Genomic DNA, 27,435 nt, shown 5'->3' with positions numbered 1-27,435 from the left:
AGTTCCCGTTTCTGCCACGACTCTTCTCTTTCCGCACAGACTCTAAAATTGAGTAATGATTTCGTCCTATTACTGCAAATACCTGTTAAGTGACTTTATGACGAAAGTGGTTTTATTAGACCATTAGAATTAATTTTTCAAGCTCTACAAACTGGTAAAACCCATTTTTTGATACTACCTTTCGTTCCGAAGATAGCTCGAGCGTAAGGCAACTTATTGATGATTTGGTAGCATTATGTACTGGAAGAAATTGAAATGTGTATCATAGCACAATGATTCATGTGTTCTCCTCCAAGTAAAAACTGTAACCAGGTTTTAATGTGTTTTTGCATACTCATTTTATGAAATTATATCCGTGGTATATTCTAAAAGTATCTTCTATGTATACATATTTGGTATTTGCGTAAAAGATTATCCAGCTAATTATTTATTTTATGCCAAGCTAAATATACTAAACATCTTTATATTGTTTTGTCTGAAGATCTACGTATTCATTAAGCTGCAATATCATTCAGCCAAAAAAATGTACAACGGCTTAGTAGGGTTTGCATGTAACTTTATTGCAATGTTAACATGTAGTTGTACAGGCAGAATGAACTAAGTGCGCTTAATACTAGCTTCGCACCGTAGCTAACTTCACTCAGTTGCGACTCACGCGCCGATGTAACGTTTGATGCTCTGATAATTGTTGTGAATAATTTGTTTAGAATCCTAAGTTAATGACACTGTGTAATAAAAATGAGTGCCAGGAGTAGAAGACTCGTTAGAATGGCCACGAAAGACAAGGATGGAAACCGTAAGTAATATTATTTAATTATGGCCTAAATTTAAATTTGAGGTTAGTATGTGTGTATTTTCGAGACGTTTATGCCGGTGAATGAATATTTTTAACTGTTGTATATATATACTATAGATTCTAATAAAGAATAGACTTGCATAGTTCTGCAAAGAGGATATACCTGGGATGTAGGCAGGTACAAGGTCATTCAAATATCCAAGGCGCTCGCTGCGTGCCGTGCCGGCCGGTTGACTATGTAAGTAGGTAGGTACCTACTTCTGTGTTTATATGCAAACCCCGAGTGTCTTTACCTAATATTTATATATCAATTTATTTATGTATATAATTTGCCTGTATCTGACTAATTTAATTTACGGTATTTCTTGAGTATTTGGGCATGCCGGCCGGTGGATACTTGGAATAATTATGCACTACACTGTAAGTGTGAAAAATTTTAGTCAACGTATTTTTGGCCACTTGTATTAAATTAATCTGTACGTTTATTTTTCAGCTGACGATCAGCCGCTTCCCGCAAGTGCACGCGCTGTACATCAAGTACTGCGGCACGGTAAGTTACTGCTGCGTATAAATACTGTTCACATACTTACCTAATTATTGTTTAGTAGCCGTAACTGACTTGTATAATCTACAAATTTTATATAACGACTCAACGACCTAATTATTTTTAACTTTTACATTTTCTAAGCATAACGCGAGGTCTACAGCTCACAGAGCCACTAGTAGGTATATCTATAATAATAAATTGTCAGGGTATTTTTTTGCAGATAAACACGAGCAGGAGTACGAACAACGCCAGGCTTCAGATCTCGACGAGTCACAAGAACGTATAGCTGATCAGATGCAGCAGATATTTAATGATAATATTTTTCTCGATGATAGCACGCCAGAGTCGGAGCAAGAGCTACCACGGACTAAAATAACATTGCCTGCAAGGCGAATCTCGGAAACGACATCAGAGTCAGAGTCGTCATTATTCGGCGGCGACTTTTCTGATAACGATCCTACGTACCATCCAGACGAAGAGGACCAGCAGCGGTCTCCTGGCAACCACAGCGATGATGATGGTGGTTTAATTACGTTGCAGGACTTATTAGGCCCCAATGCTAAGGAAAACATTGAATCTTTTACTATATCACCAGAGCCAGACACCATTCACCAATATGAAGAGATAAATAATGACACAGTCTCTGACATTGCTACTCTAATATTATCAGATGTGTTAGAGTTGGTTTGGGCAGAAGTGAAAACATTAAGCCGTTGGCGAACTGCCGATCCGAGCAATTGGAAAAAAAATGTCGCAAAAAAGAGACGTGCGGAAGGGTTGTCGTATACAACTAATAACCAAATAAGAGCCCCCAAAGTCCCTAAGACAGTTGATTGTACAAAATGCTTATTCAAATGTACAGATACATTCACCGAACAAGACCGAGCGAAAATTTGTAGAACCTACTGGCATTTGGACTTTGTAAGCAAAAAAAACTTTATACTGGCTCGTATTACAGTCCAGCCACCAAAGAAAATCCTGGTAGAGAGAAAACGACCAGCTAGACCTTACACTACAAAGTGTTATTTTGATTTAGGCACAGAGAAGCGACAAGTTTGTCAGAAATTCTTTTGCTCTGCTTTAGGCATCTCAAGTGCAACACTCAGTGACGCTGTTAAAAACCGAGATGAACTTGGATTTTACTCCGGTGCTGATGGACGAGGACATCATGTTCCGCCAAATAAAACTCCCCCAGAAAAGGTGCAAGAAGTACTTGACCACATTTCTTCCTTTCCTACAATGGAGGGACATTATATTCGTAAAAAATCTAAACGTAAATATTTGGAAAGCACACTTTCAGTGAATAAAATGCATGAACTTTATTTGCTAGAGTATGAAAACAACAATCCTGTGTCTGCAATAACTTATCGCAGAATTTTCTCGACTCAGTTCAACTTGAGTTTCTTTGTCCCAAAAAAAGACCAGTGTCAGGCATGTAACAAGTACACCTCAGCACAAGATAAAGATAAAGCTGATCTGGAAACGACCTATAGCGAGCACATACAAAGAAAAGTTGCATGCGAGGCTGAAAAAGAAAGAGACAAACAAAGAGCAGGGACCGATCCAACCTTTTTATCTGTGTCTTTTGATTTGCAAGCTATATTACAAATACCATGTTCAAAAGTTGGCTTGCTTTATTACGTGCGTAAACTGACCGTATACAATTTGACCGTGTATGAGAGTGCCTTACCCAACAATGCCTTTTGCTTTTCCTGGTCCGAAGTACATGGCAAAAAGGGAAGCGCGGAGATTGGTACAATTTTATACCATTACTTGTCAAATTGTATCTCCACGAACGTAACAAGTGTGTCTTTGTTCTCCGACACCTGCGGTGGTCAAAATCGTAACCAAAACGTTGCGGCTATATTACTTTGGGCTGTTAACGAAATCGATCATCTTCAAGTCATTGAACAGAAATTTCTTGAGTCGGGGCATTCTTACATGGAAGCCGATTCAATGCACAGCAGTATTGAAAGTTCTAAGAAAAACAAGGACGTATTCTCTATGACAGATTGGAAAAACATTTTTAAGAATGCTAGATCGAAAGGAGTGTACAATGTTGGCAAAAAAAAGGTAAAAAAAGATCCCTATAATGTTAAAGAATTTAAATACAACGAGTTTTACGACCTAAAACGTCTAGCTGAAGCTATATTGAAAAATAAAAGCAAGGACTGCAATGGGAATAAAGTCCTCTGGCTAAAGATCAAAAAAATGAAATACGTCAAAGGCGACTCAAAAATATACTTCAACTACGACTCATCTGAAGATTATTTGAACTTTGATACCAAGGCGACGGCGACCCCCCAATCTGGCTCTCGGTACAGGACAAGGAACCAAAACAAGTCGAATCCTGGCTCTGTGGAACCACCTCCGACTCCTGAAGCATTTCTTAGTCACGGTTTAAAAAAAATGTACGATAAACCCTTGACGATCTCTGCAGCAAAGAAAAAGGATTTACTCAGTCTTTGCGATAAAGGCGTCATTCCTGAAGAGTATCATGGTTGGTTTCGCTCGCTTAACTGTGACAATGATGTTATTGACCGAGTTCCGGATGTTGCAGCATCAGAATCCAGCAGTGATGAAGACGATTGTTAACTTTCTAGCATTTTTGATGAATAAATAACCATAATACGTTGATAAAATTTCAGTTTTTTCATTTCAAATACCAACAAATTGTAACTAAGTGCTAACAACTACTTTCTTTAGTGAAAACACTGAAATCAGTAATATTCATTAAAATTATTGAGACTTAAATAAGAAATTCCAATATTTTATACAGCTAAAACCTCTTATACTTTGATCGATTATCAGTTAAATCGAAAAAACACGAAAACCTATAGGTATTTACTACTATTTTGTGGCTGGTAGATATATTTTTTGTAAAGTAAAGCTGAGTTAAATAGGTATACAGGCATAAATGCTTTCCTGGGGGATATATAGCAAAGTGTATTTCTACAGGCAAAACATACCAAGTGCGCGACTATTTAATTTTAATCCTGTTTTTATCGGCAATTAGACACAACCTGGATTATTTGCATGGTAAGTAGTAAACTAGATAAAATTATGCTTAGGAATTTATAAATACAGTGTAAATTTGTTCATATTTTTACATAGAAAATAACATCCAAACATTCAAACGTCATTATCTCGAAACACGATTTTTGCACTTAGTAGGTATTTGCAGTAATAGGACGATTTCATGACTTTCAATTATCATCTGTCAAGCCAATACATTATTACTTTTCTACTGGCGTTTGTCGCTATAGTTATGATTGTCATCTTGGCTAAAAGTGCTTGAATTCAAATGAATATTTACTATGCAGTAAGTAAGACCACATATTTCGGCTACAGATTACTTTATCAACATTTCTTATAAGAACATTGCTCCGCGCATAACTTAAGGAGTAAATAGTTAGGAAACAAAGTGCAACACATTGTTGTACCGCCCCATCTCGGGATTGCCCTAACTAATGTAGCACTTTAGCAAGGGTGTTTAGAATTTTACACTAGCCATTACCCCATTACGCTGGGCGACTCCCTAGATTTATCTAGTCTTAAAATGTTACTTCACTCCGCTGCAGGCTATGTATTCCTATTGCAGACGAGTCAGTAGCTCACAAGAACCAGTGTAAGTTGAAATACGAAAACTTGCTGTAGATTTGGTCGTGCGTAAGGCTGAAATTGTTTTATCTAACTCATCATCATCATATCAGGCGCAAGACATCCACTGCCTGTGTCCTTATCCCAATGACCTGCGTTATTCAGTTCGTTATTTAACCCCTCGTATGCGGCCTGTCATATTTGATAATTGAAAAAGTGACCTTGACATGTAAAATAATAAATTTAAATTCCCACGCACGGATCCGTGTCTTAAGCATACGAGGGGTTAAGGTAACATGCCATATGCGAAAGTTAAAGTAACTTAAATGTTATTTAATTACACAAACAAACGGAATTAAAGGTAAAAATAATTTCATTGTTTTTACCTTTAATTCCGACGTTTCAGCTGAGTTGCACCAGCTGTGGTCACGGAAAGACACAGCCGCAGAAGCAGTCTTTCCGTGACCACAGCTGGTGCAACTCAGCTGAAACGTCGGAATTAAAGGTAAAAACAATGAAATTATATCGCGGTAGACCCGTTTGTGTAATTAAATATGTGTACAAAACGCGAGAGTTTAAAACTGAAATGTTAGTTAAAATGCTGGTTCGTCCAAGGACGGATATTACGCTCAGTAAATAAGCCATTGGAATATCACCCCGGCTCGGGGTCAATCAGGCGAAGAGCTTTTTAGAATTAAAAGTGTACCGTTTGCGGATACCCCGTACAACTGTGTCAACTTCAAAAACATGTATCCACATTTGTACTTTATTCCGTTGTAATAAGAGCATAAACGTATACATATTTTCCACGTAGTCTGTATTAGTAAATCTGTATTTACTGCTCGTACTCGTGGAAACATCGTGTTGTTAGAAAATCGAGTTTGTACTTAAGCATTTTCCTATTTGCGGGGTTTGCAGTAAATTTTGTAGAAATAATCAGCTAATAATAGTGGGCCGTGGGCCAGCCTTAATACCGTACGGTTATACTTATGTATACGATACATAAGTACATACATACATCATACGATTTTCATTGTAATATTTTATTGCATTATTTCTCAACTTAGGTAATGGCAAAAGATCTTATAAGCATACAAATTAATTGTTTTTTCACCTCAGCAGCTCGAACAAGGGTACTTTGCTACTTAAAAACATTTTGTCTCACTCAGTGAGCAAAATCGCATTTTGCTCACTGAGTGACTGAAACTTAATTGTTGGTATATGTTAAGAAAACATGAGTGAATAGAGGTAAGTGATGAAGAAGGAATACATTTTTCGGGTTCTCTAATAATATGTTCTCACTGCTGAGGTGAAAAGTTTTGTGAACTACACGAGATCAAAGTTATTTACATCTCGTGCGCTTTTGAGTCCCGTGAAAGCGAAAGATTCTATACTAGATTCATGAGCGTAGCGAGTGAATCTAATTTAGAATCTTGAGCGTAGTAAGGAACTCGAAGCATAAGCAGAATAAGCACTCGAAGAAATATCAAACTTTGATCTCTTGTTGTACAAATAACTATTACTTACCTGCGTGTTTAATTAATTGTTAGGTACTTTTGTGTAAATCCCAAATACACTATAGGTATTGTTATTACCTATTGTTAGGAACCGGAAGTACATTGTAACTATGCTACAAACAGTCATGTCCCGCTTAAACTAAATGAATATAGCGCCACTTTTTCTCGATGTTTTGGTCCCAAAAAATGTGTGAAACGAATAGTTTTCCAAAAAAATTCAAACGTGGAAAACTATGTTACAAACTACGCAGTTAAAAAACGTTAGCTCGGCCGGTTTGCTATCCGTACACGTGCGTAGCTATTCCCATTGCTTGCGCAACCGCGGGAGATTACTCGGACGAACCAACGTACAACGTAAGCTCAAAATCCGTAACACCTATTTTGTAATCAGAGAGCACGCTTAGCTTGGCAGCTCTAGCTTTCGACGCATCCGTGTTCGGTAAGCTATTGTAATTATATCCCGCTACGCTGCAACGAAGCGGTGCGAAGCGGTACAAACCGGTATTGGGGTGCAAACCGAACTAACTAAGTTTTACCGCTTTTATCCTTCTACGTAACGCTGTAGCATTTTCGTGCAAATATTTGTGGATTTTGTGCTGAAGTTGTTTTAAACTATCTGTTGCTAGATAGTACTTAAAACTTAGTCACAAATGTAAAAATTACTAAATACCTACCTAGAATTTATTATTGTGACTGTGTTCTTTATATACCTACCTCAAACACCTCAATATAATGATACAAGTTACATGACGTGGCTACCATATTTTACCGTGGTTATTGTAATAGGTGACATACCATAACACGATAAATCGAACTACAAAATGTTGTCTACAACCTTTGTCACATTCTCGATTCGATTAGGGCACATTATGCTACCTAAAGTTATTATCATAATTGCACCAAAGTTGACACTCGCTACACATGCTCATTATCCCCTAATACAGTCTGTCACATTGTCACCCATCGAGTGTTCCCGACGGCCGTGGACACGACTCCCCGTGTTCGCTGTCAACAGACGAGACACACATTGATCTCATTCCTAATGCTTCGCGTAGACGAGTGTATCTCCCGGAATAACTGGATAGAGTATTCTTTGATAGCTCATGGTTTTTACAACGAGATTGACGAAGATTGCGCACTCACAAAGATCAATAATGTAAAATTGGTAGACGTTCTAATGTTTGACAGCATAATCCTAAGTTTGGCACCTAGCTTGTCTTACTCTCTTGCATGATTAAATTAGAATGAAGGTGGCAACTATATGAACAGTGCCCAGCACTGGAATATTTACGTTAAGGCGTCGTAACTAAATCGAATTGTTTCCTAGATATAAAATTACAATTTACAATGATTCAATTTTAAAAATTACATTTTTACTAAAATAAAAATTGTCATAGAATTCCCAAGCATATACCCATTTACTGGTCCATCTAATATATAACCTATGTGCTTGATTTACGGTCATGCATAGACTGGGTAGCGTTGTGATTAACAGCTGACAATCCCAATCAATCCGACAAGTAGTTTGCCTAGTGAATGTTGCATGATTAACGAAGTCATCCTTACACACACAGTGTTTGTTGACACGTTTAGTGATGGTTGTGCAAAGTGATGACGGCAAAGTGGTGTGGTTAATTGATCATTGTAATTATGTTTTTAAATTGGGCGACGCACCGCTATTGTAACTGTTTAGGTGAAAAAAGTGTTTAAATGAACTATTTGCACGCTTCGATTTTCTCAAATCAGCAGTTGTAATTTTACACGAGAGAAAATACGAAAATTACACTAGGGATATCGTATCAGGAGGAGGATCAATTAATCATCAAATCTGTGTTTAATTGATCGGTAAAATTATAATGCTGCTTATGCTTGATGCTTGCTGTAGGTCAACTTGATATACCAACATAAATGAATGATGGAAAAATGTGAACTTTGGTGGTGAGCCTTGCTGGTATGCTGGTTGTACGAAATTTTTTGTTAGCGGCATTAATATCAAACAGATATTTTATGGTAGTGCTTTGTCATTCGTACGAGATTTCTTGATCATTTCTAGCTCGTCAACTTAAGAATTTGTCAATTTCGTTCTCAACAGTTTTGACGAACCCATTAAAGTGTCCACACATTGACTGCGCCAACATCGCAAGCAATAAGTTGGACATGCAATGAGACAGTGTCCTGCACATAGTTACCGATAGTTGGGACATTAACTGAACTGCACGTTAGCGCTCTGTCACGTAAACTGACTGTTGGCCCGCTCGGCCCACAGAAGAGATATAGGTATCACAGATAGTTTACTTATAACAAATAATATTATAATTTAATTAATGTATTTAAATCACGTGTAGTAACGGTAAGAAAAATGGTCATACGAGTACTAATTAATTGGATTAAAAACATTACCTTAACCGTTTCGATGCGGATGGCACGACAGGCGTGTCATCAATATTTTTAACGTGTGGCGTATGACACGATATGCGTGCCATCCGCAACGAAACTGGAATCGCCGCCACAGCCAAAAGTTTTCGAAAATGGAACACGCAACGAAATCTTTAACTGTTGTCAGGTATTTCAGTGAGATGCCTTTATGATAGGCAAGCTCGAATACACGTCCATGTCTTCTCTTGGGCTCTATTTAACATTCCTGTGGTTAACAACCTAGGCCGGAGCATTCGTAATAATAATAACCGCCTAACGTAGCGCTGCGTTGCGTACCTACCTTAGTACATGAAACTTGTACCTAATGCAAAGAAAGAATGACCTCATCTTTTTCACGTTCAGTGCACTAGAACGTTTAAGGTTCCGTCACATAAGTGTGTTTTCCGGGCGGGGCGTGAGCGGGGCGCGCCGCTTTTACATATAAAACGCTCACGCCCAGCTCGGAAAACGCGCCTGTGTGACCGAACCTTTAAGTGTCGCAAAAACTCAGCGAGCTAAAAGAGAACCTATTATGGGTGGCGTGCGCTCGTGTGAAACACATGTCTTAGCCTTAGCGCGCATTGCGTTCAGGGCGGAGCGGCATAATTTGTATCCTTTATTTTTAAATTTTTCACGGTAGAGTGAATTATCTGTTCGCTAGTGCTTACCTATTCTGTGGACTTGTCAAGGGGTTGCAACCTTGCAGCGCGAGGAATGCAAGCTCGCCGCAAGTTCGGACCGCTTTATAATAGGTACGTTTCTCGGTTCGCTACCGTCGGGACTCGGGACTCGGGACACTCTCGAGTAATCACTTGCAACTGATGCTGTTTTGTTTACAATGTATTATGGGGTGAATAAAAATCTATTTTTAAAATTTGTAGTAGCTGAAAACCAGAGTGGAAGTAATAAATCGTGTTTAGAGGACTAAATCTTATTGTTAAAATCAATCTACCTAGCTGTGACAAAGTACCTATTGGCCATGGCTGAAAATTGCGTAATTGATTTTTAATGACAAGGTATTATTAATTAAATGCCTCGAGTAAATTAGGTTTTCCTTTCTTCATTTTATAAACATTTACATTATTTAAAACTTTTTCACCCCATAAAAATGAAATTACTTAATACGAACAAACGTAACCGTTTTTCTAATACCTAAACGGATACAATAAGAATTTTAATATTATTCCAAATAAACCATAGAGAAGAGAAATGTTTGTGCAGCCAAATATATTTCCCGGAAAGCCTCTAAAATTACTTATTATTTTTAAACTACCGCTAACATTTAAATTTGCGGCCCACTGTGTAACTATATAGACTGGACTGTAATTTAAACGAAAGTAAACATAGTGCAGCGCATCGTCCACACGGCCCATAAACTGCCAGAATAATGCTGCTTTTTGCCGTAAAACAATTGCAACGACTATGAATTTTGTAGTCCTCTAAGGTAACATACGGGATTGTTTTTGATCAAAACACATGAATATTGAATACATGATTATATTTCAAATGGCAGCGTGTAGTGAATAGTGTAAACATATTTATAGAAAATTTTGACATAATGGATATAATTTCCTTTCCTTTGAGAGCTGTTATAAAACTGCCCATCTTAAATAAAATAAGGCAGTGGAAATCAAGTTCTATGTTTACCTCAGTACCATTAGCATGCACAGTTACGAAATATTTATTGATCAAATGTTAGGCAAATATAATAAAAGCGGAATAAAAAAATAAACAATTTCAAAATTATTTAATTCGACCTCAAACATGTGAACTAAACAATTTGAATTAAGATTACCTAATTAAGTGTCCCGCTTAGTTTTCGATGGAAATATTCGGACATAACTAATATATGGAATACTATAAATACTATGAAAAGTGGCACAGGATTTTTCTTCTACATATAATACGAGTAGGTAGGTATAAAGTTTTCCAACACAACCAATTGAAAAATACTATTTTATCGTTGTCAGTGAAATTTTTATACAAGTAGAACATTCGTTCTCAGTGGAGTCAAACGGTGAGCGCACAGTGCATGGATGTTAATCCAGCTAAGCCGGAGACGAAGGGACGAATCTATGTGTATGTATGATATTAAAAAAAAAGTAATATTAACACTAATTAATTAATATTTAAGGAGTCCCATTCTAACAAGCTCGGAATGTTTGTAGTTTATGCTTGCGTATGTTATTAAATGATGAAAAATTATAAAGGTACATGCCGTACAAAATTACTTGCAATATAACAAAAGTTTATTTGACTCGTCACAGTGACAGGACTAGCTTTCGCACAGGTCGTGGGCTAGCTTTTATAAAATATATAATTGCTTATTAAATAGGCAAAACAATACTACTATTTAGGTACTGTCTAGGTATATAGTGTAGTGTTCTTGATTGTTCCTGAGTAAGGTTTCTAGAGCTCACCAGCACGGGCACAAGAAAGACCGTCATTCAGTTGCCATCCAACACACAATATAAAAAAAATACTAATAGATTTTCGGGCGCAGTGTAGGATTCACCAGGTCCTCTTCCCAGCATGTCGTCGGACGAAGCGACATCCGAAACGGGTCAAGAGGTCGCATTCAGTTGCAGCGCAGTAATTCGTTACCGCGCGACACTTGCCGACTGCCGGGAATATTCGCCGCCATTATCAAAACCATTTCAAGCCGTCCCGAGATGAGATCTGGCTGTGGGGACGTTTGATATTAATCATAGATACTACATACTACAATATCTCGTGAGGCCTTACATGCATTACAATATACACTCCCGTTTTGTGGAAATATTACATTCTTGTTCTGAATTTTTTTATTCAGGCCACCATTGACCAATATTTGTACATATTTCAACGCGTTCCTTGTCCGCATACAGATATAAGGAAGAAGCAGATGAACCTAATTAACAAAGTGCTCTAAGACTATCACAATAAAACATAAAATACATAGGAAGATAACCCAGCCACTCTTAACAGTTCTCATAGTAAATGACCACTTTTTGTTTACGACATGCACAGTGAATACATATTTATGTAAACGTTTTCACATTTTTTCGTGTAAAAATATGATAAAATGTACATCATGCATATTTATGACGCTCTTCAGTTTGTCTAACGTACAAAAATACAATAAAGTACGCATACGAAATAAGACTAATGCATACTACTCACTGCCATACTGTGTGCAAGTGTGGTAAATGTATGAAGATTTATGTTCCCTCTTATTCACGTAACCTCCCCTCCTATACGGGACATTATTTCGTCAATGTTATTTTCTCAATTTCCATATTATATCTCCATGTGACGTAGGCGTAGGCGAACCCCTTACGGTTTTATTCAAATCAACTAATCTAATGATAGGTACTTCGTTTAGCCGTAAATTGTTCAATATTAGCAGAGACGAGTATCTAGTAGAGAAATAGAGTGTTGAGTTTAAATATAAGACCTTGCATTTTTATTACAAGTATTGCAACAGCCAGTATAAAAACTGTCAGTTGAAATTGATTACGGATGGCTCTAGACTCACGCGACTTTGTATGGATAGTAATACATACTTATAGTCTTTATTACATACTTGTCTTTGATGTTAGTTGTAGAGTAACTTCGTTTCGAATTTACTATAACCACTCACATGATTCCAGCAACTAGAGTTTCAAGATTGCGCACCTCTAAAATGATCGTCGCAACTCGAGTTGCAAAACGGAGTGTATGCGGTTTTTTATTTATTATCTGTGAAGGGCTGCACAGATACGGCATAAACAATTTTTAAAACACAGACTACCAACGTGACAATATTTAAAAAATGTTTCAACCATATAGACATAACCACAGTATTTCTTATCTATTTTATTTTGCAAGTTGTTCAGGAAGTGCGATGTGTAAAAAGTTGCTGCGTGTTTTAAAATGCCTCAAGTATTCAAATTTAGATATTTCTATTAGTAATGTATATTAAACTACTCCGCGTTTATTGGTCTATTAGTTTAAAACTATATTTTAGACCTACTTAATATTGATGACCAAATAATATCACTTCAAAACAATAGTTCTGTAGATTTTTGACGTGTTTCTTATTTGAATGCCCTACATTTCTAAGATTACTAAATATATCTTGAGCAACCAATAGCCATTAAATAGTTCGATTATTAAGTTACATTAATAAACCATATAATGTATTAAATCACTGTGTATTACACAGGATTAGCGATCAAAACATGTGACGGTAAATTGTAAGTACAAACCCGGCAACTGTGGTTGCTTAAAGCATTTCTGCATATCGTAAGGCATGTGGTGTACTAGACGCGTTGCATACGCGTTTTGGGATTTTTTTTACTACTTACTTATAATTTGTATTTACTAATATTTCTTTGCTATTTACATTGAATAAACTAAATAATTATACGATTAAATAAATAATTAATTAGGTATTACAATTTTAAAGTTCCTATCTCTGTTGAACATCTGTACCACGCGCTGTTGTGTCTCCACCCTAAATGGGTAGCCATCTTTATTTTTGAGATGGAAGAAGTCAGTTTACCGGCTTATTTACGTTTGTAATCAGTATAATTTTATGTGTTAATAGTTATTATTGGTTTATTGTGCTTAATATGTTGTGAAGTGTGTGTTATGGTGGATGTATTAAACGTGTTAGTGTAGTTATAATCTAGTTCGGTTGTTGGTGATCGGAAATTATAAAAACACCAAAATTTAGTAGGTACGTAGATACTCTTTTGTTATTTTAAGTTATATAGCTACTATCATCGTTATAATTGCATAAGTTATGCATTTTATTTCAAGATTATTAGTGTCTTAAACTGTTTTTTACTATATTTTAGTACTTCAGTGTCTAAATTAGCCACAAAAAAATCATGAACATAATATCTAGTTTCACAGCAGATTGAGCAATTCGAAAGTTTCTTATCGGAATTTGAATTAGTTTTACTCTGCAATTTCATAGGTGAGCTATCAAGGTGTTTAGTACCAATTAAAAGCTTATTAAGTCTTCTTTAAATTGAATACAAAAAAAAGATACGTTATCGATTTAGATTTTTAATTAAAAATAGTTTTCTACTATAACGCGGACATTATTTCATTGGGTAAACTTTGTGAATTTTTAATAATTATTTTTAGTATAACAGCACAATGCTATAGTAGTAAAATAAATTCTTTGTTTCTTTACCATTAAAAAACCAAAAGAATCGTTGAAAATGCTTTAGCAGAAGTAAAGTTATCGATTTTTGAAAATATCATGACACTGTGCCGTCGTATCTGCAAAATGGCAGAGCAGTTCAGGGCACCTTTTGTTAAAATCGGAATCATGTGAGTGGATAAAGTTATAAGGGACATTGCATGTATGGAAAGGAATGCCATAAGCGGCGACTGTTTCTAGCTAGTAACCGGAATAAACTACTCGAGCATGGACATATACGATGTAGAGCAAATGATATTTGATATTCATCATCTTCAAATCAATGTTATCGCTTGCTGGAGTTTGCCGATGCAGGAACTGTTAACTGGGGCTTGAAATGTTATACATATGTATGTAAACTGCCAGCTTTATGAAATTAAGACGAATAAAGGATGACTCACGCTAGACCGGCCCAGGCCGGGCCGGAGCTTCCGGCGCTTCGTTTTCTATGGAAAGCACCACGTGATCTCCGATCAGTCGTCATAGAAAATGACATGTCGAACGCGTCGGCCCGGTCTAGAGTGTAAGTATCTGACAATTTATTTTATAAGATGAGTGACGTTCGATGCTGCATTACTGATGTTCATACCGTCACTCATTTTATCAAGGAAATGACAGATGTCACCGCAATAGTAATGTAACTGCAATTGCCATCCGAATTTCACCTTTATACAGGCCCCCGTAGCTTTTTCTAGCAAAGTTTGCCAGCTCGGCTGGAATACTTCATAAAACCGGCTTTAAAACATCTCCGTGGCACAGTTAGAGTTGGCGAATGCATTTCCTCGCATAAATCGGTGGAAGAGGTCAATAAGCGTTAGGGGAGCAAGTTGGACCCCTCGCGATTGTCAACCCCTACACGGGGTTAAGAGGTGATTGCCTCTTTCGATAGGAAAAGTAATAACTGCGTTCTTTACTATTCATTTATAGCTGAATGAAATAGTTTGACAGTTAGTGATGGCAATAGGAGGCGGGCGGCTGATATTTGTGTTAGACACATGACATTATTTGTTGAAATATTAGAAGTTATTTAACTATATACAAGTTATTTATGTTATAAGTATATAATTTTTTTCAAAAACAAAGGGTGTGCTTCTTAATTTGACTGCTCATTTTTATAAACATAAGATTGTTTGAAAGTTGCCTTTGTTAGTCACTGGTTTACAGCCCTAATACTTGAATTTTTCTGGTCGTTGAATATATGAACTAGTTGTCACACAAATCAAATCAAATTCAGAAGAAGTGGCACCAACTGTAAGGAAAGGGTGTGCTTCGTAATTTAAACTTATGCCGATCACAAAATTATGCCGAGACAGAAACCATATTTGACAGGATCTAGTTTCAATATTGTGTCTAGGGTTAGCTTTAGTTTGTAGTTAAGATTACTAGTCGTAAGTAGTTTCTTACTAAATGTTAGACTAAATGTAACAGCTCCGATATTTAATTGTAATTTGGTTCCCCGCGATACAGGCATTGCCTAGTGCGGAGACCCCTGGTATATCTGTAACCTATTTGCTGAAATAAATGATCTTTATTCTTATTCTTTATTCTTAAACTGCTGATTTCTAGAGTTGCCCAAAATATTTTGACAATGAATTTTTACTGTTGCATAATGATTGAAGACAATTTTTACAAACTTGTGCGTTTTTATATCAAAGCTAAAGGGGCCCACTGATTAACAGTCCACCGGACGGTATCGGCCTGTTGTTGTTCGGAACTGTCAACTTTTTATTCTAACTGACAGGCCGATACCGTCCGGCGAACTGTTAATCAGTGAGTCCCTTAAAAGAGGACATGTTTAGTTAAACGATTGCAGTAATGATTTTTAATGTCATATTTTGTAAAAGACGTAAAAATTTCCGAAAAATTGTCAACGCATATTTGTGCCACCCTGTCATTAAAACATTGTTTAAAAGTTATTCCGTCAGTCACTGGTTTAAGGTCGTAATCCTTGAATGTTTCTAGTTCACATGAACTATAAAGTTTAGTATGTCTTACATATGTAGGTACATAGACTGTAGTGAATGTGCATCAAATTTAGCCGTTAACCTGAGTTATAGCCGAGCATGAAATGGGGCGAGTGATGAACTGGCTTCGTGTAGTGATTGTAGTGAACTACTTTAGAACGCTAAATTATAGTGAATTATACTATTAAGTAAAAATAGGATCATAGCATACTAAGTACTTTTTCTAAGAACTTTTTTCTGTAGTCATCACAAAATACATATAAATTTGTAGTGCCCAAAAATATCGTAGGTCGTCATCAAAATTATGATTTTTTCACTCTGTGGTTTGAAATGGGGATAAGCGAGCTCTAGGTACTTATGTAATTAGGCATGATTGAGTTGAAGTTTAGTAAGGGTATCTATAATAATGTTTATTGATCTATATATGTATAATTTACACTTGATGTCATCAACAACGATCGATGGGAGAAACAGTCAGACTCGTCACAGACGAGCAGCTCATGGTGGCTGTGTAGATGGAGGAACCTTGTGTTCGTGTCTTTCGGCAACGTACTTACTATATCGTAAAGGTTCTATATATTATAGATACGTTTATTTTATGTATCTTTTCCAAATTGAGTATTAATTTATTTAAACAAATAAAGGTAAAAGTAATGAAATGTTATCTTAAAGCGTAATTTAGCTAGTGTATCAAATTTTACCTCATTGTTAATGTTTGCACTAACGAACCACCGCCGCCTGTAGGAATGTATGTAAATTCGTCCATTCTAATTTCCTCAAAATGTACACCGCGCAGCTATACTGCTCGCACATTGATGGTACAAACGCAATGTCATTTGAGCTGCAAACTACATACAGACGGACTATTACGCTTGCCTACATTCCAGTTAATATTCACCGGTTACTTTCTAAACCTCCCATCTATTTCCAACGTTATTTACTAAAGTGAGACGTATTAACTAGTACTTAAAGTTACTTTCTCAACTACTAAATACAGTAAGGACATGAGTTTTATTGGAGTTTGTTTCGTTCGTGTATGACGATTCTGCGAATGTCTACTTGTCCAGTGAGCGTACATCGTGGACACTACACAAATGAAGGAAAGGCGTTAATCAATTCACCTGTAAGTATTGAGAATTTGATATAGAGTCTGTGCGGAAAGAGAAGAGTCGTGGATTGTATTGGGCCCCATACATTCCACGACTCTTCTCTTTCCGCACAGACTCTACTTACTTAGGTTATAACATAAGTTCATCTAGCGGGCGTATTCTCCTAAAGCCCTGAAATATGCAGTTAAATATAAACGATTGAAACAAAAGAAACGCAACTCTTTTCCAATTGAAAATGGTTTTAAATAAAATTTAAGTAATTAGTACTACGAGTAGCACCGTGGTCCTTGCGAGAGACAATACCACCCCTTGATAGAAAGTTACAGACGCTGTCATTATCACACTAACGTGGATTGTGGGTAAGTTACTGCGACCATCTTAATTTCTGTAAGCATCAAGCTTTATAATTGACGCTATTTAACACAGCGCGATTGAAAGACCTGACAGTAGGTACTGACACGTACCATTTGCCACTGTCATATTAGTCAACTGTGACTTTGGATCTATTCTAGATATCTGTACTGGAATCACTTCTGAAATGTGTGAATACTATTATGCAGTGCTACGCACCAAGAGGACCATGTATTATAACGTTATTGAGTTAAACATTTTCCTTTTTTCCTAATAAAAATATCGACTTTCTAAATATAAGCCAAATTCGTTTTCCTACTTGGAAGCGAAAAAGTAAATATTAGGTAGGTACTACGAATCTTTGACACACTTGCTGCATCGCACCAGCGCAGCGCTACAATATATCTGAATGTGACGTAAAAAGTAGCCAATCTGCCGTATTCGAACTTCAAGATATTCACATGAGACGACACGTACTAGATCCGTTCTAGATACGTTATAGTTTAGATTTCAACTAGTTCTCTTTTGCAGCGCAATTCGGGCAACCAATGTCACTTTTACGTTAGATAGAGTAAGGGTAACATTCCATTTCTAACCGCAGCTGCACTACTGGTACTGAACGCGTCGCTGTTACTGTCAATTTCCATAGTAAAATGAACAGTAATGCAGCTGCGGTTGGAAATGGACTGTCACCTTTAGATATCTATTAGATGTGAATTGGATCTCTAAGTCATATCTTGTGGAAATCGTTCAAGAATATCTCCAGAATCGCGCAAATGTCAAATTTGACAGGTTAGATCTTAAACATATCGTTATCGTATCTTGGTGATGCCTAAAAGATATCTAATAGATGTTTATTTCAAAATCAGAATCGGGCCCAATCAGACGCCCGCCCGTGGATCTTCCGACATTAAATCGGGACCAGTTCCCAAAAGCACCCGTGTCCAGGCCAGTTAATTGTAGAACACAGGCAATAAATCTCAGTCGCCTAGTGTCGGCCGTGAAATATTAACCGCGCGCGGGTTTTGACGCTGCAGTCGACACTTAGATAAATAATAAAACCTTACTAGAAGCACTCTTACGCTTCACTTAGGAGTCACGACGAAATTTATGTCCCTATATTTTGGTGTCATTGTTTCATACCTAAGTTCCAATAGCAGAAAGCTTTAGTAAATATGTAACTACATTTTTTAATAAAACAGATCTCATGTTTTATGAGAAAATAATATTAAGAAAATTTATCTAGCTTGTTAATTATTATTATAGAAGTGAGCGAAGTTTTTGGAGCGCATCAGCTGGCTAGGGACAAACCCCGGCATTTCGAAGTTTTTCCGCGAGAACGTTAGTAAATTTGTTCTAGTTAATTCAAATAAGGTACACGTAATTTAAACGATTAAGATGGCGTCTCTTCTCACCATACGCTGGCGTTGCGTATCCAGGATATTGTGTCGTGTTGTTGTGTTTTGCGCCTTTGTCATTTCTAGACATAGCGGCCGCTCTGTAATCTCAAATTATGACTTGCTATGCAAACAGGCCGTGACGCGGGCGGTTTAACATCAATCAAGGCATTAGGCTAATCTCATTTGTCCGCTATGCTAAGGCTACATTATTGTCCAAAACCCCCCTATTGTACCACGATACATGGACGAAATACGTAACAATGTGTGTTGAAAATACGAGCTCATTCAGAGAAGTAAATGGACCGTGCCTGGTCAGTAAGCTAGCTGGTGAACTGATCGACTGAATTATTCACAGATAATTTAATTTCTGAGAATTATTTTCACGTCTTACAAGTAGCCCTATAAAAAAAGGCGATCGTATATGTACGTTTTTTAAACTGAGACGGATTCCATATATGAAAAGAATAGAAAATCAGTCTATTTAACCGACATCTACTTAGATACCTCATAAAAACGAATCACTAAATTATTTATTTCTTTACCTAAATAACTAAGCTAAGTAGTAATAATAAGTTTTGAAGCGACGCAAACACAGCAGCGCAAAACACGACACAAACATACATACACACTGAATTTACACCTTATACTTTTTAAACCTTGAATAAGTATATTAAATTCAAACTGTAGAGAGTTCTGTGAAAAAGAAAATAATTCGTCTGTGAGCACGATCCAAGGAACCAATTTCGTTCGGACATAGTACACAAGCAAAGTAAGATTGAAATTTAAATTTTCAAACACCCACAAGAGAAGTGTTTTTTTTATAGCCTGCTGTTGTAGACGTAACGAGAAAGTTAAAAAGAATGACGTGAAGTTTTGAATGTTTGAGTCAGTGAGTTCCAGGTCCATCTTCAAACGAAATTTTAAGTGTGTAGGTACAGAGTGCAAAAAACGAGGGCAATACGATGACAACTGTAAGGACACATCTAGTCTGTACATTTGAATTAGTACCTACGACAGAGCAGGCGTCTGTGGTTAGAATATCGAACGTGAATTGTCTATTACCACTGGTATGGGTACAATAAATTGCCAGATTTCTTCAGTGTCAATATTACCACAAACTGTTAAACTCTACAACTGTCGGTTACAAGCCCTTGCACTCTAACCACATTTAATACGCCAGTTTGAAGTATGTGGTTTTAAACGTAGCTTTCATTTTGGTCAATGTTGTCTATGGTCACACTGATTCGTGTTTGTAATTGTAAAGTTTTGAAGTCGGTAACAAAATAATAGAATGTATATGTAGTCCCTCCTCCTATGTCGTTCCCTCATTTGTGTTAAATAAAATTTATCTCTCTCTCTCTCTCTCTCTCTCTCTCTCTCATTACTGAGGATTGTGATTTCTTCGACGAAGATTAGAAATGGCTTCTCTCCATCGAATTTTGTCCTCTGTCTCGTGGTAAATATATAAGTAGTATATTTAGGGAATTTATCAGTAAAATCTACACAGCTAACTTGTAACCTGACCTCATTAATTGTTACCGGGAAGAAGAACAAATGAAATCACGAGCTAGGGTTCAAGCCCACAGCCTCCGGTTTGGAAGCATTACGGCTCGTCCACCGTTGCAACTCAACACTTCAACAGTTACGTAATAAATTGAACTGAGATTGATTGATTTCAATAAGGCCTTGTTCTCTACAGGTTTTTCAAAAAATTGTTGCTTGCGCCAATTCTCGGGGTTAGTTTGCCTAGACCTAGACGGTTCGTTACGGATGCCATCGGGAAGATGCTAAGATATGGAGGAAATGAAACTGCGAAACAATTTCTTATTGCTAAGGTTTTCAAATACAGCTGTAGGCGGGTTTCAAGTTAACCCCATTAACTGATATATTTAAAATAGCAGTAGGTTATAGGCGATAGGTTCGGTTTAATTTACATCTGCCTCTGGCCGACACCGTCGTGATATACGAGGCTCGGCCATCACTGATGTACACCAAAAACTGACAGTACAGTTACTTTTTTGCCAATCAAAATTGAACCATATCACCGAGGGAGATGTGTGATCATGGGGTTTATGATCTCTAGAGGAAGCAGTCTAAAAGAGAGCATCATACTATCAGTTACTATGTTCTAGAACTTTCTACAAGTTAATATTGACTTATTTCCACATGGATACGTCGTGAAATGACATGGTTAATCTCGTAATTAAAACGAGATGCAATGTTTTAGCTTGACTTCTCACTCGGTTAGACCTTTTGGTCACAGTGTACTGTCCGTTTTGGGTACACGTCCGTGTCGGCCATACGCCCGGTTTTTACACCAGCGGTGATGGATGACACTGACACTGACCTGAATCGATCGCTAACGCCTACTTTGTGAAAGATTTCAACCTTTTTTCCGCAAGTCAGATGGAAAATTAACGGCCTTTTTTCGACGGGTCGCCTTAATTTGGACTCCGTCTACTAATAGGCTACTAGACTAGTAGTTAGAGCGTATTAACCGACTAATTCAATGGAGGTTGGTTAGGACCTAGTCATATTTTAAGGTATAGGTATATTAGTACTTCAATGTAACGGAAAATCATGAAATAATAACCGTAAAATTGCATATACATAATATAAAAATACCTATCAATGAATACAAAAAAATGGTTGTGCCTGACTTCAACTGTTTTTCCTAATAATATTAAATAATTGCTACCTTCACCTTTATATAGTAGGTACACTTTAGAAATAACTCCAATGCTTTCTAATCCGACACTATTCAGTAAGGGCTAATGTCGTTAAAATTTTATTAGTGCCACTTATAGTAATGCGATATTTATGACGTAAATGAAAAGGCCCCCAAGTTTATTGTTTCATGGTTGAAACCATGAATAAACTGGCCAATTTATTCGGGCCATAAACTAACTTGAACGCACTGCGGTCGGCGCGAGGTTGACGTGTGTACAATGTACCTTTTTCACAATTTTACTTAAAGGGGTGGTTGGCGGCAACATGCAGTGCGTGACCCATATGGCCTATGATCGCACACTGTGGAGACGCAGCATACATGGTCTGATCCTCAGCAATGAGGGACCGAGGAAGAAGAAGACTTAAAGGTGTTAAGTAAAAACTATTGTAGCTAATTACAATATTATATTCCATTCCTCAAATTAGGACGAAACACTTGTAAGAGGGTTATAGATTACAAGTATTGTTTACTATCTGTTTATTTCGAACTAAAAATACGGGGTGTCCAGTCTACACGTTCCTTTGAAGCAGAATATAAACATGTTTATTGCTTATTATAATTGGTATTAAGTTTCGAAAAAAATATAAGGCAATTTAAACTTCGACGATATTGTACCTATGATACTAGTAATAGTCGTACATTACTGACCGTGACTAGTTACCACACAAACTTGCCATTTATGTGACTTGCACTTGATACAGGAACTATAAATTTATTATCAAAGCGGTAAGCACCAAAGTATAGTGCAGCTGCGGACGATCTAACTTCACAACTTCATTAAGACGCTAGCGTTTCCAGAGTTTGAATTCTGAAACATTAAACATAAACTACCCAACGTGTGACTACTATCTCCGTTTCGTTCGGTCGAATGGCGATGAAAAGGATGTCACTGTTTAAAACTCCAGCTTTCGATAGTCTTAGATGGTGTTGTAGTGATGAAAGTTGGTATCTCAGATACGGTCGAGCACCACCCGACGTTCGCCTGGTCACTTCACTTGGGATTAGCTTCAACTTCGCCTGGCTATTTTATTTCGCCCTAGCTTAGCGAGTTTGATTCCGTGCAGATCCGACTTCAATATTAGTTCCTAAGGCTTAAGAGTTTTTAATTGTGACGTTTCATCGCGGAAAATATTTTAGTACTTACGGTGACGTTCGGATGGTACTGCATCTGTGTTCCTGTTGCGACGTTACTGATATGACCTTGATGCGGGCGCTGTCAATGTCAATTTCCTTAGTAAAATGAGTGACTGTCACTCATTTTATCAAGGTAATTTACAGTGATAGCCCCCGCTTCAAGGCCGCAGCTGTAATATCGCAACAGTAATGCAGATGCAGTGCCATCCGAACGTCACCTTCAAGTTTCTATTACCTATACATTTTGCCGGCTTAGGTGAATTTTATTAATATTTATAAATAAATATCACCCTGATGATTCGATCATGATCTACCGAGGTATTTATGAAACATTTCTGAACAAAGGCATTAAAAGAATTTTTAGGCAAACAAAAGAGCTCGTTTCCGTTATCTCCCTTTAATGAATACCTCTTCGACGAATTCTTTTCGCATAGTTCTGATAAAGAGGAGCTTCGAAACTTCAAATTAAGATTCTTGGAGTTCCGCGCGGGGGAATAAGATTAATGAAGGATGGCACCTGAGGGTCGTCGCTAACGATAGCGCCGGGTCAGGGGGGAAATAACTGTTAAAAATAATAAGTGGAAAAATTCTCCCGATATTCTTACTATACCGCTCGACCTATTTAATGAGGATGTTGACTTTTGTAACCAAGCGAGGGCGAATGTTATCTTAGCGTTCACTTATTAAGAATTTAACTCCTTCTTGTATAATAGAATACGCGTAACCCCTGTTATATTGCAGTTAATAGGAGGTTGTTGCAAAATTTCGCATCGGAAAATGCAGCGGCTGCACCAAAACGTAATAGCCACACTTTCGAGTTCTATTCAGCAAGTATTCAGACGCATTAGAGCGTTAATAAGACAATATGTATGTGTCGCAAACAATGGGAATAATAACAGAGCGCATAATAGCGAATGAGAAAATAGCTCGTTGACTGCCACAGCCTGAATCACAATGCGACAGACAACAATGGCCTAGGACCTACATTCGGCCTAGACTACTGGATAAATGAAACAAAACAAAACACCTTTGGAAAATGAAACGAAAATGGTGAATGGGTTTTAAAAAAGGCGAGAGATTGATGTGCTTCTCGTCCTATCTGCCGCTACACGCTACAAAGTTGGGGATTGCGGATATCAGAAAAGTTTTTTGGTAGTCTGATGTTTGGTACAGATATTATACACACTTATGTATACCTAATTTTGAATTAAAAAAATGAAAAATACTCGAAATACTCGACGAGACGAGGTATAATGTAAGTACTTGCCTATATTAATTGTCAGTCCAATTCAGTGATTCAAGATAACATGCTTTGAAAATAAAATATACATTCATTACCACACAATATACATCACAAACGTGGCACTACGATACTAAGTAGGTATCTAAAAGATTTATGTTACAAGTGTCTTAACTATAGACACTACAAGTCTTTTTCATACACTTACCCAGTAAAAGTCAACAAGAACCGTACATCAGTGGTCGACAAAGTAAAGATAGAAAGTGCACAGTCACGTAGTTTATATGCAGCTCGACGCCGCCACACTAAAACTGGGCTGCGACGAATTTTTATTACATTGTGCATGTCAACCGTGAACTTTATGGTCGCAATTATTGTTGGTACAGCGGCGATTTATGCGATCACCTCGATGGCGTTTGTGGGGTAGTGTTACACGGCTGCGGTCCATTGGTGAAGCTGGATAAATGGGCCGTATATTTACAAACACCGTCAACTCCAAGCCATATTTTAAATTCGTATTTTACCTATTAAAGTTTTGAGTATGTGTATGCGAGCGATATGAGTTCACAGTGAAGTAACCTTCAAGTAGTTTGAAGGAACTTTATTGGCACCATATTTCTGCTGTGTTCCAAAATCCCTGTACAATTTTGGACTCTGGTTTCGAAGGGAAAGCGTCAAATCAAACACCTCGTTATGAAAAACAGCAGTATGTTTAATCGGGCTGAACTAAACTCCACACAAATCCTCTCAAAGTACAAAAATAAATTTAAATATCTTATGAAGTCCACGATAGACCACCGTTCGCTAGTTGTAGAAATCAAAAGTGACATCTACCGGGAAATTGAGTAAACCACATTAACTGGGCGTTTTATACATACCGCCCACCAAGGACAACATGTCCTTCATCATAACCGCCCACCATGAAGTAACCAAGGAATCAAAATTGAACTGAACACAAATCTAAAGTGGTGGGTTCAGTTTTCTTTAACACACTAGTTTGCATAAACACAACATAAAACACAATACTCATCTTCACAGACATAACATAAACTCTTAGTAAGTATGTAACAATAATAATGCACCTACATGTAAATTATCTAATAACTCCTTAGAATAGGTTAATGTAACTGTTAAGACGCAGCTTTGAACTAAAGTTACTTAACTCACAAAAGAACTCATAACACGTATTGTATTTTAACAAAACACAGAACTATTAATGAGTGTTGTTGAGTAATTCTGCCGAAAATCACACTTCATAAAAGACAAAAGAAGATTGAGGTAGATTACTTTAAGTTCCATGTTCTTCAAAAGATATCCTCAACTTCAGACTTTTCTAGAAATTTGTACAGTAAATAACGGGAAATAAAATTGTAAATATTGCCCGTTGTAAGTGATGAACTGTACTTATTCACTTTACATTTGTATGTTTTTGACAACTACGTTGTGATCTAATTTAAAGTGAAGATACGACCATCTGGATTTCAAGATTCTACAAGAATAAATAACTAATCAAGGTAAGTAAGACATTATTAAATTGTAAATAAATCATGCTTCAAATATACCAAAATAATTATGCTTTTCTTTATATATCTCGTTGCTGTTTTAAAACGTGATATACAATATACATTTTGAATACTAATTTCTCTTATGTTTCAGGTAGCGAGAGCATCAGTAGTGTCACCGAGTGCTGTGATTTCTCTTTTTATTAATTCCAGGTAAGTACTACATTTATTATATCATCCATTTTTATTTTCAGGTTGTTCGTTTGTGGATAACTGCGCTATAAGGTAAATAAGATTTTGTTTTGTTCTTTAAATACTTCCTTTCTAAATCGTGTGATCTTGGTTTCTTGCAGGTGTGACCGTCAAGGAAAGGTAACTTCATCATGTTCCTGTTCTCCTTTTCTCTGTTCTTTTCTTTGTACTCTCGTGTTTCTGTAGTCAAGAACTTTGCTTTTATCTTCTTCTTCTCTTCAAGTACCTGCGTGTGTAAGACGGTAACATTTTCCGTTTCATTTACGTTCGCCGAAACTATTGGGCCTGACAAAATCCACCCGAGCGTGGTGCGCTGAGCTAGAGGAAATCTATCTGGACCTTTCAGTAATCCATCCATAATTATGTGACAATAAACCTTGCTTCCCAACAAAACATCTACTTCGTTGGGTGAACTATACGTTGGATCGGCCAACTTGATCTTTTTTAACACAGCCCACTCTGGAGCTACTACATTCTCGCTTGGGAGGTAAGTAGTGATTTTCTTTACAACATACGCCTTCACTACAATATTGAAGGTTGGATCGGTGAGCGATTGAACTTTCAACTCAACTGCATATTTAGGGACCTCAGAGGTCTGTTCGCCACCTAATCCTGTAATTGAACTTTTAATACGAATTTTCTTCATACCTAATGCCTTCACAGTAGCTTCAGTGACAAATGAAACCTGTGAGCATTGATCTACTAACGCGCGTGTCACCTGATAACCACCTGTTTGCGACTCAGCCTTTATCAGGGCTGTGGGTAATAAAGTTTCTTCTTTATCAATCTCTGTCGCAAGGCAGTTGACCATCGGTGTGATCTCTGTTTGTTTGTTCTCTGGAGAGACGTGTGTGGCTTCCTCCGAAACACCTTCAGTTACCTGACCTACATTCTCTAAATTGGCAGCTGAAGTTGAGACCTCCCTTGAATGAAGCAAGGAATGGTGCTTTCTGTGACAAATTCGACAACTAGTTGTTTTTTGGCAAAATCGAACAGTGTGATTACTTCCTAAACAATTGTAACACATTCTGTTTTTTGTTACAAATTCGTGTCTTTTGACAAATTCTTGTTTTGCAAACTTCTTACAAAAACACAGTTTGTGAATCTCTTTACAAAATTCGCACGCTAACACAGGTGCGCTAGCAATATGAAATACATTTTGTTTGGTTGAACTACTCGAAGGTTTCTCGTAAGCAGTGGTGATCTTATTCATGTTCGGCTCAATAAACTCTAGAGCTCTGTATCGGCTGGTCAAGAACTCTTTGAACTGATCAAAGGTAGGCAAAGCATCTGAAACCGAGTTGGTTGCCACATGAAGCTCCCATTGCTTACGTGATTCTGGATCTAATTTTAATGTCAACAGATGTATAACTATGACGTCCCATGTGGAAACGTCAATGCCTATGTTAGACAGTGCACTCAAACAATCTGTTGATGTATCTAGAAGATCTTTAAGAAAAGCAGGAGATTCAGAAGCTGCGTTCTTTTGACTTAGTAACCGGGTGAGAATGCAATGCGATAGATATTTTTTGTTATTGTATCGTTGTTCTAACAAACTCCAGCATCGATTATAGTTAGAGTCTGATACGGGTATGTTGCGCAGCAACTGCTCTGCTTCTCCTGTCAAATAACTTTTTAGATATTGTAATTTTTGCACGCTATCTAAAGAGTTGTTGTTGTGGATCATTGATAAGAATAAAT

At 37.1% G+C, this 27,435-nt stretch overlaps 1 protein-coding gene across 1 annotated transcript; it reads left to right on the top strand.

The window, feature by feature from the left end:
• The first annotated feature begins 69 nt into the window (after window positions 1-69).
• Window positions 70-3,938, top strand: LOC134653713 (uncharacterized). The gene is made up of 2 exons (XM_063509106.1): window positions 70-796; window positions 1,564-3,938. Exons 1-2 carry the CDS (start codon window positions 739-741, stop codon window positions 3,936-3,938), a joined length of 2,433 nt encoding a protein of 810 aa, XP_063365176.1. The 5' UTR covers window positions 70-738.
• The last annotated feature ends 23,497 nt before the right edge of the window (window positions 3,939-27,435 follow it).

Source organism: Cydia amplana, chromosome 13 (genome assembly GCF_948474715.1).
Source record: "Cydia amplana chromosome 13, ilCydAmpl1.1, whole genome shotgun sequence".
Lineage (NCBI taxonomy): Eukaryota > Metazoa > Arthropoda > Insecta > Lepidoptera > Tortricidae > Cydia > Cydia amplana.
Note: the sequence above shows the minus strand (reverse complement) of the source record. Positions and strands in the feature narration are given on the sequence as shown.

Coding starts and splice junctions, on each gene's coding strand:
- LOC134653713 (XM_063509106.1), top strand. CDS start 739: ATGAGTGCCAGGAGTAGAAGACTCGTTAGAATGGCCACGAAAGACAAG. Junction 797..1,563: donor GAAAGACAAGGATGGAAACC/GTAAGTAATATT, acceptor ATTTTTTTGCAG/ATAAACACGAGCAGGAGTAC.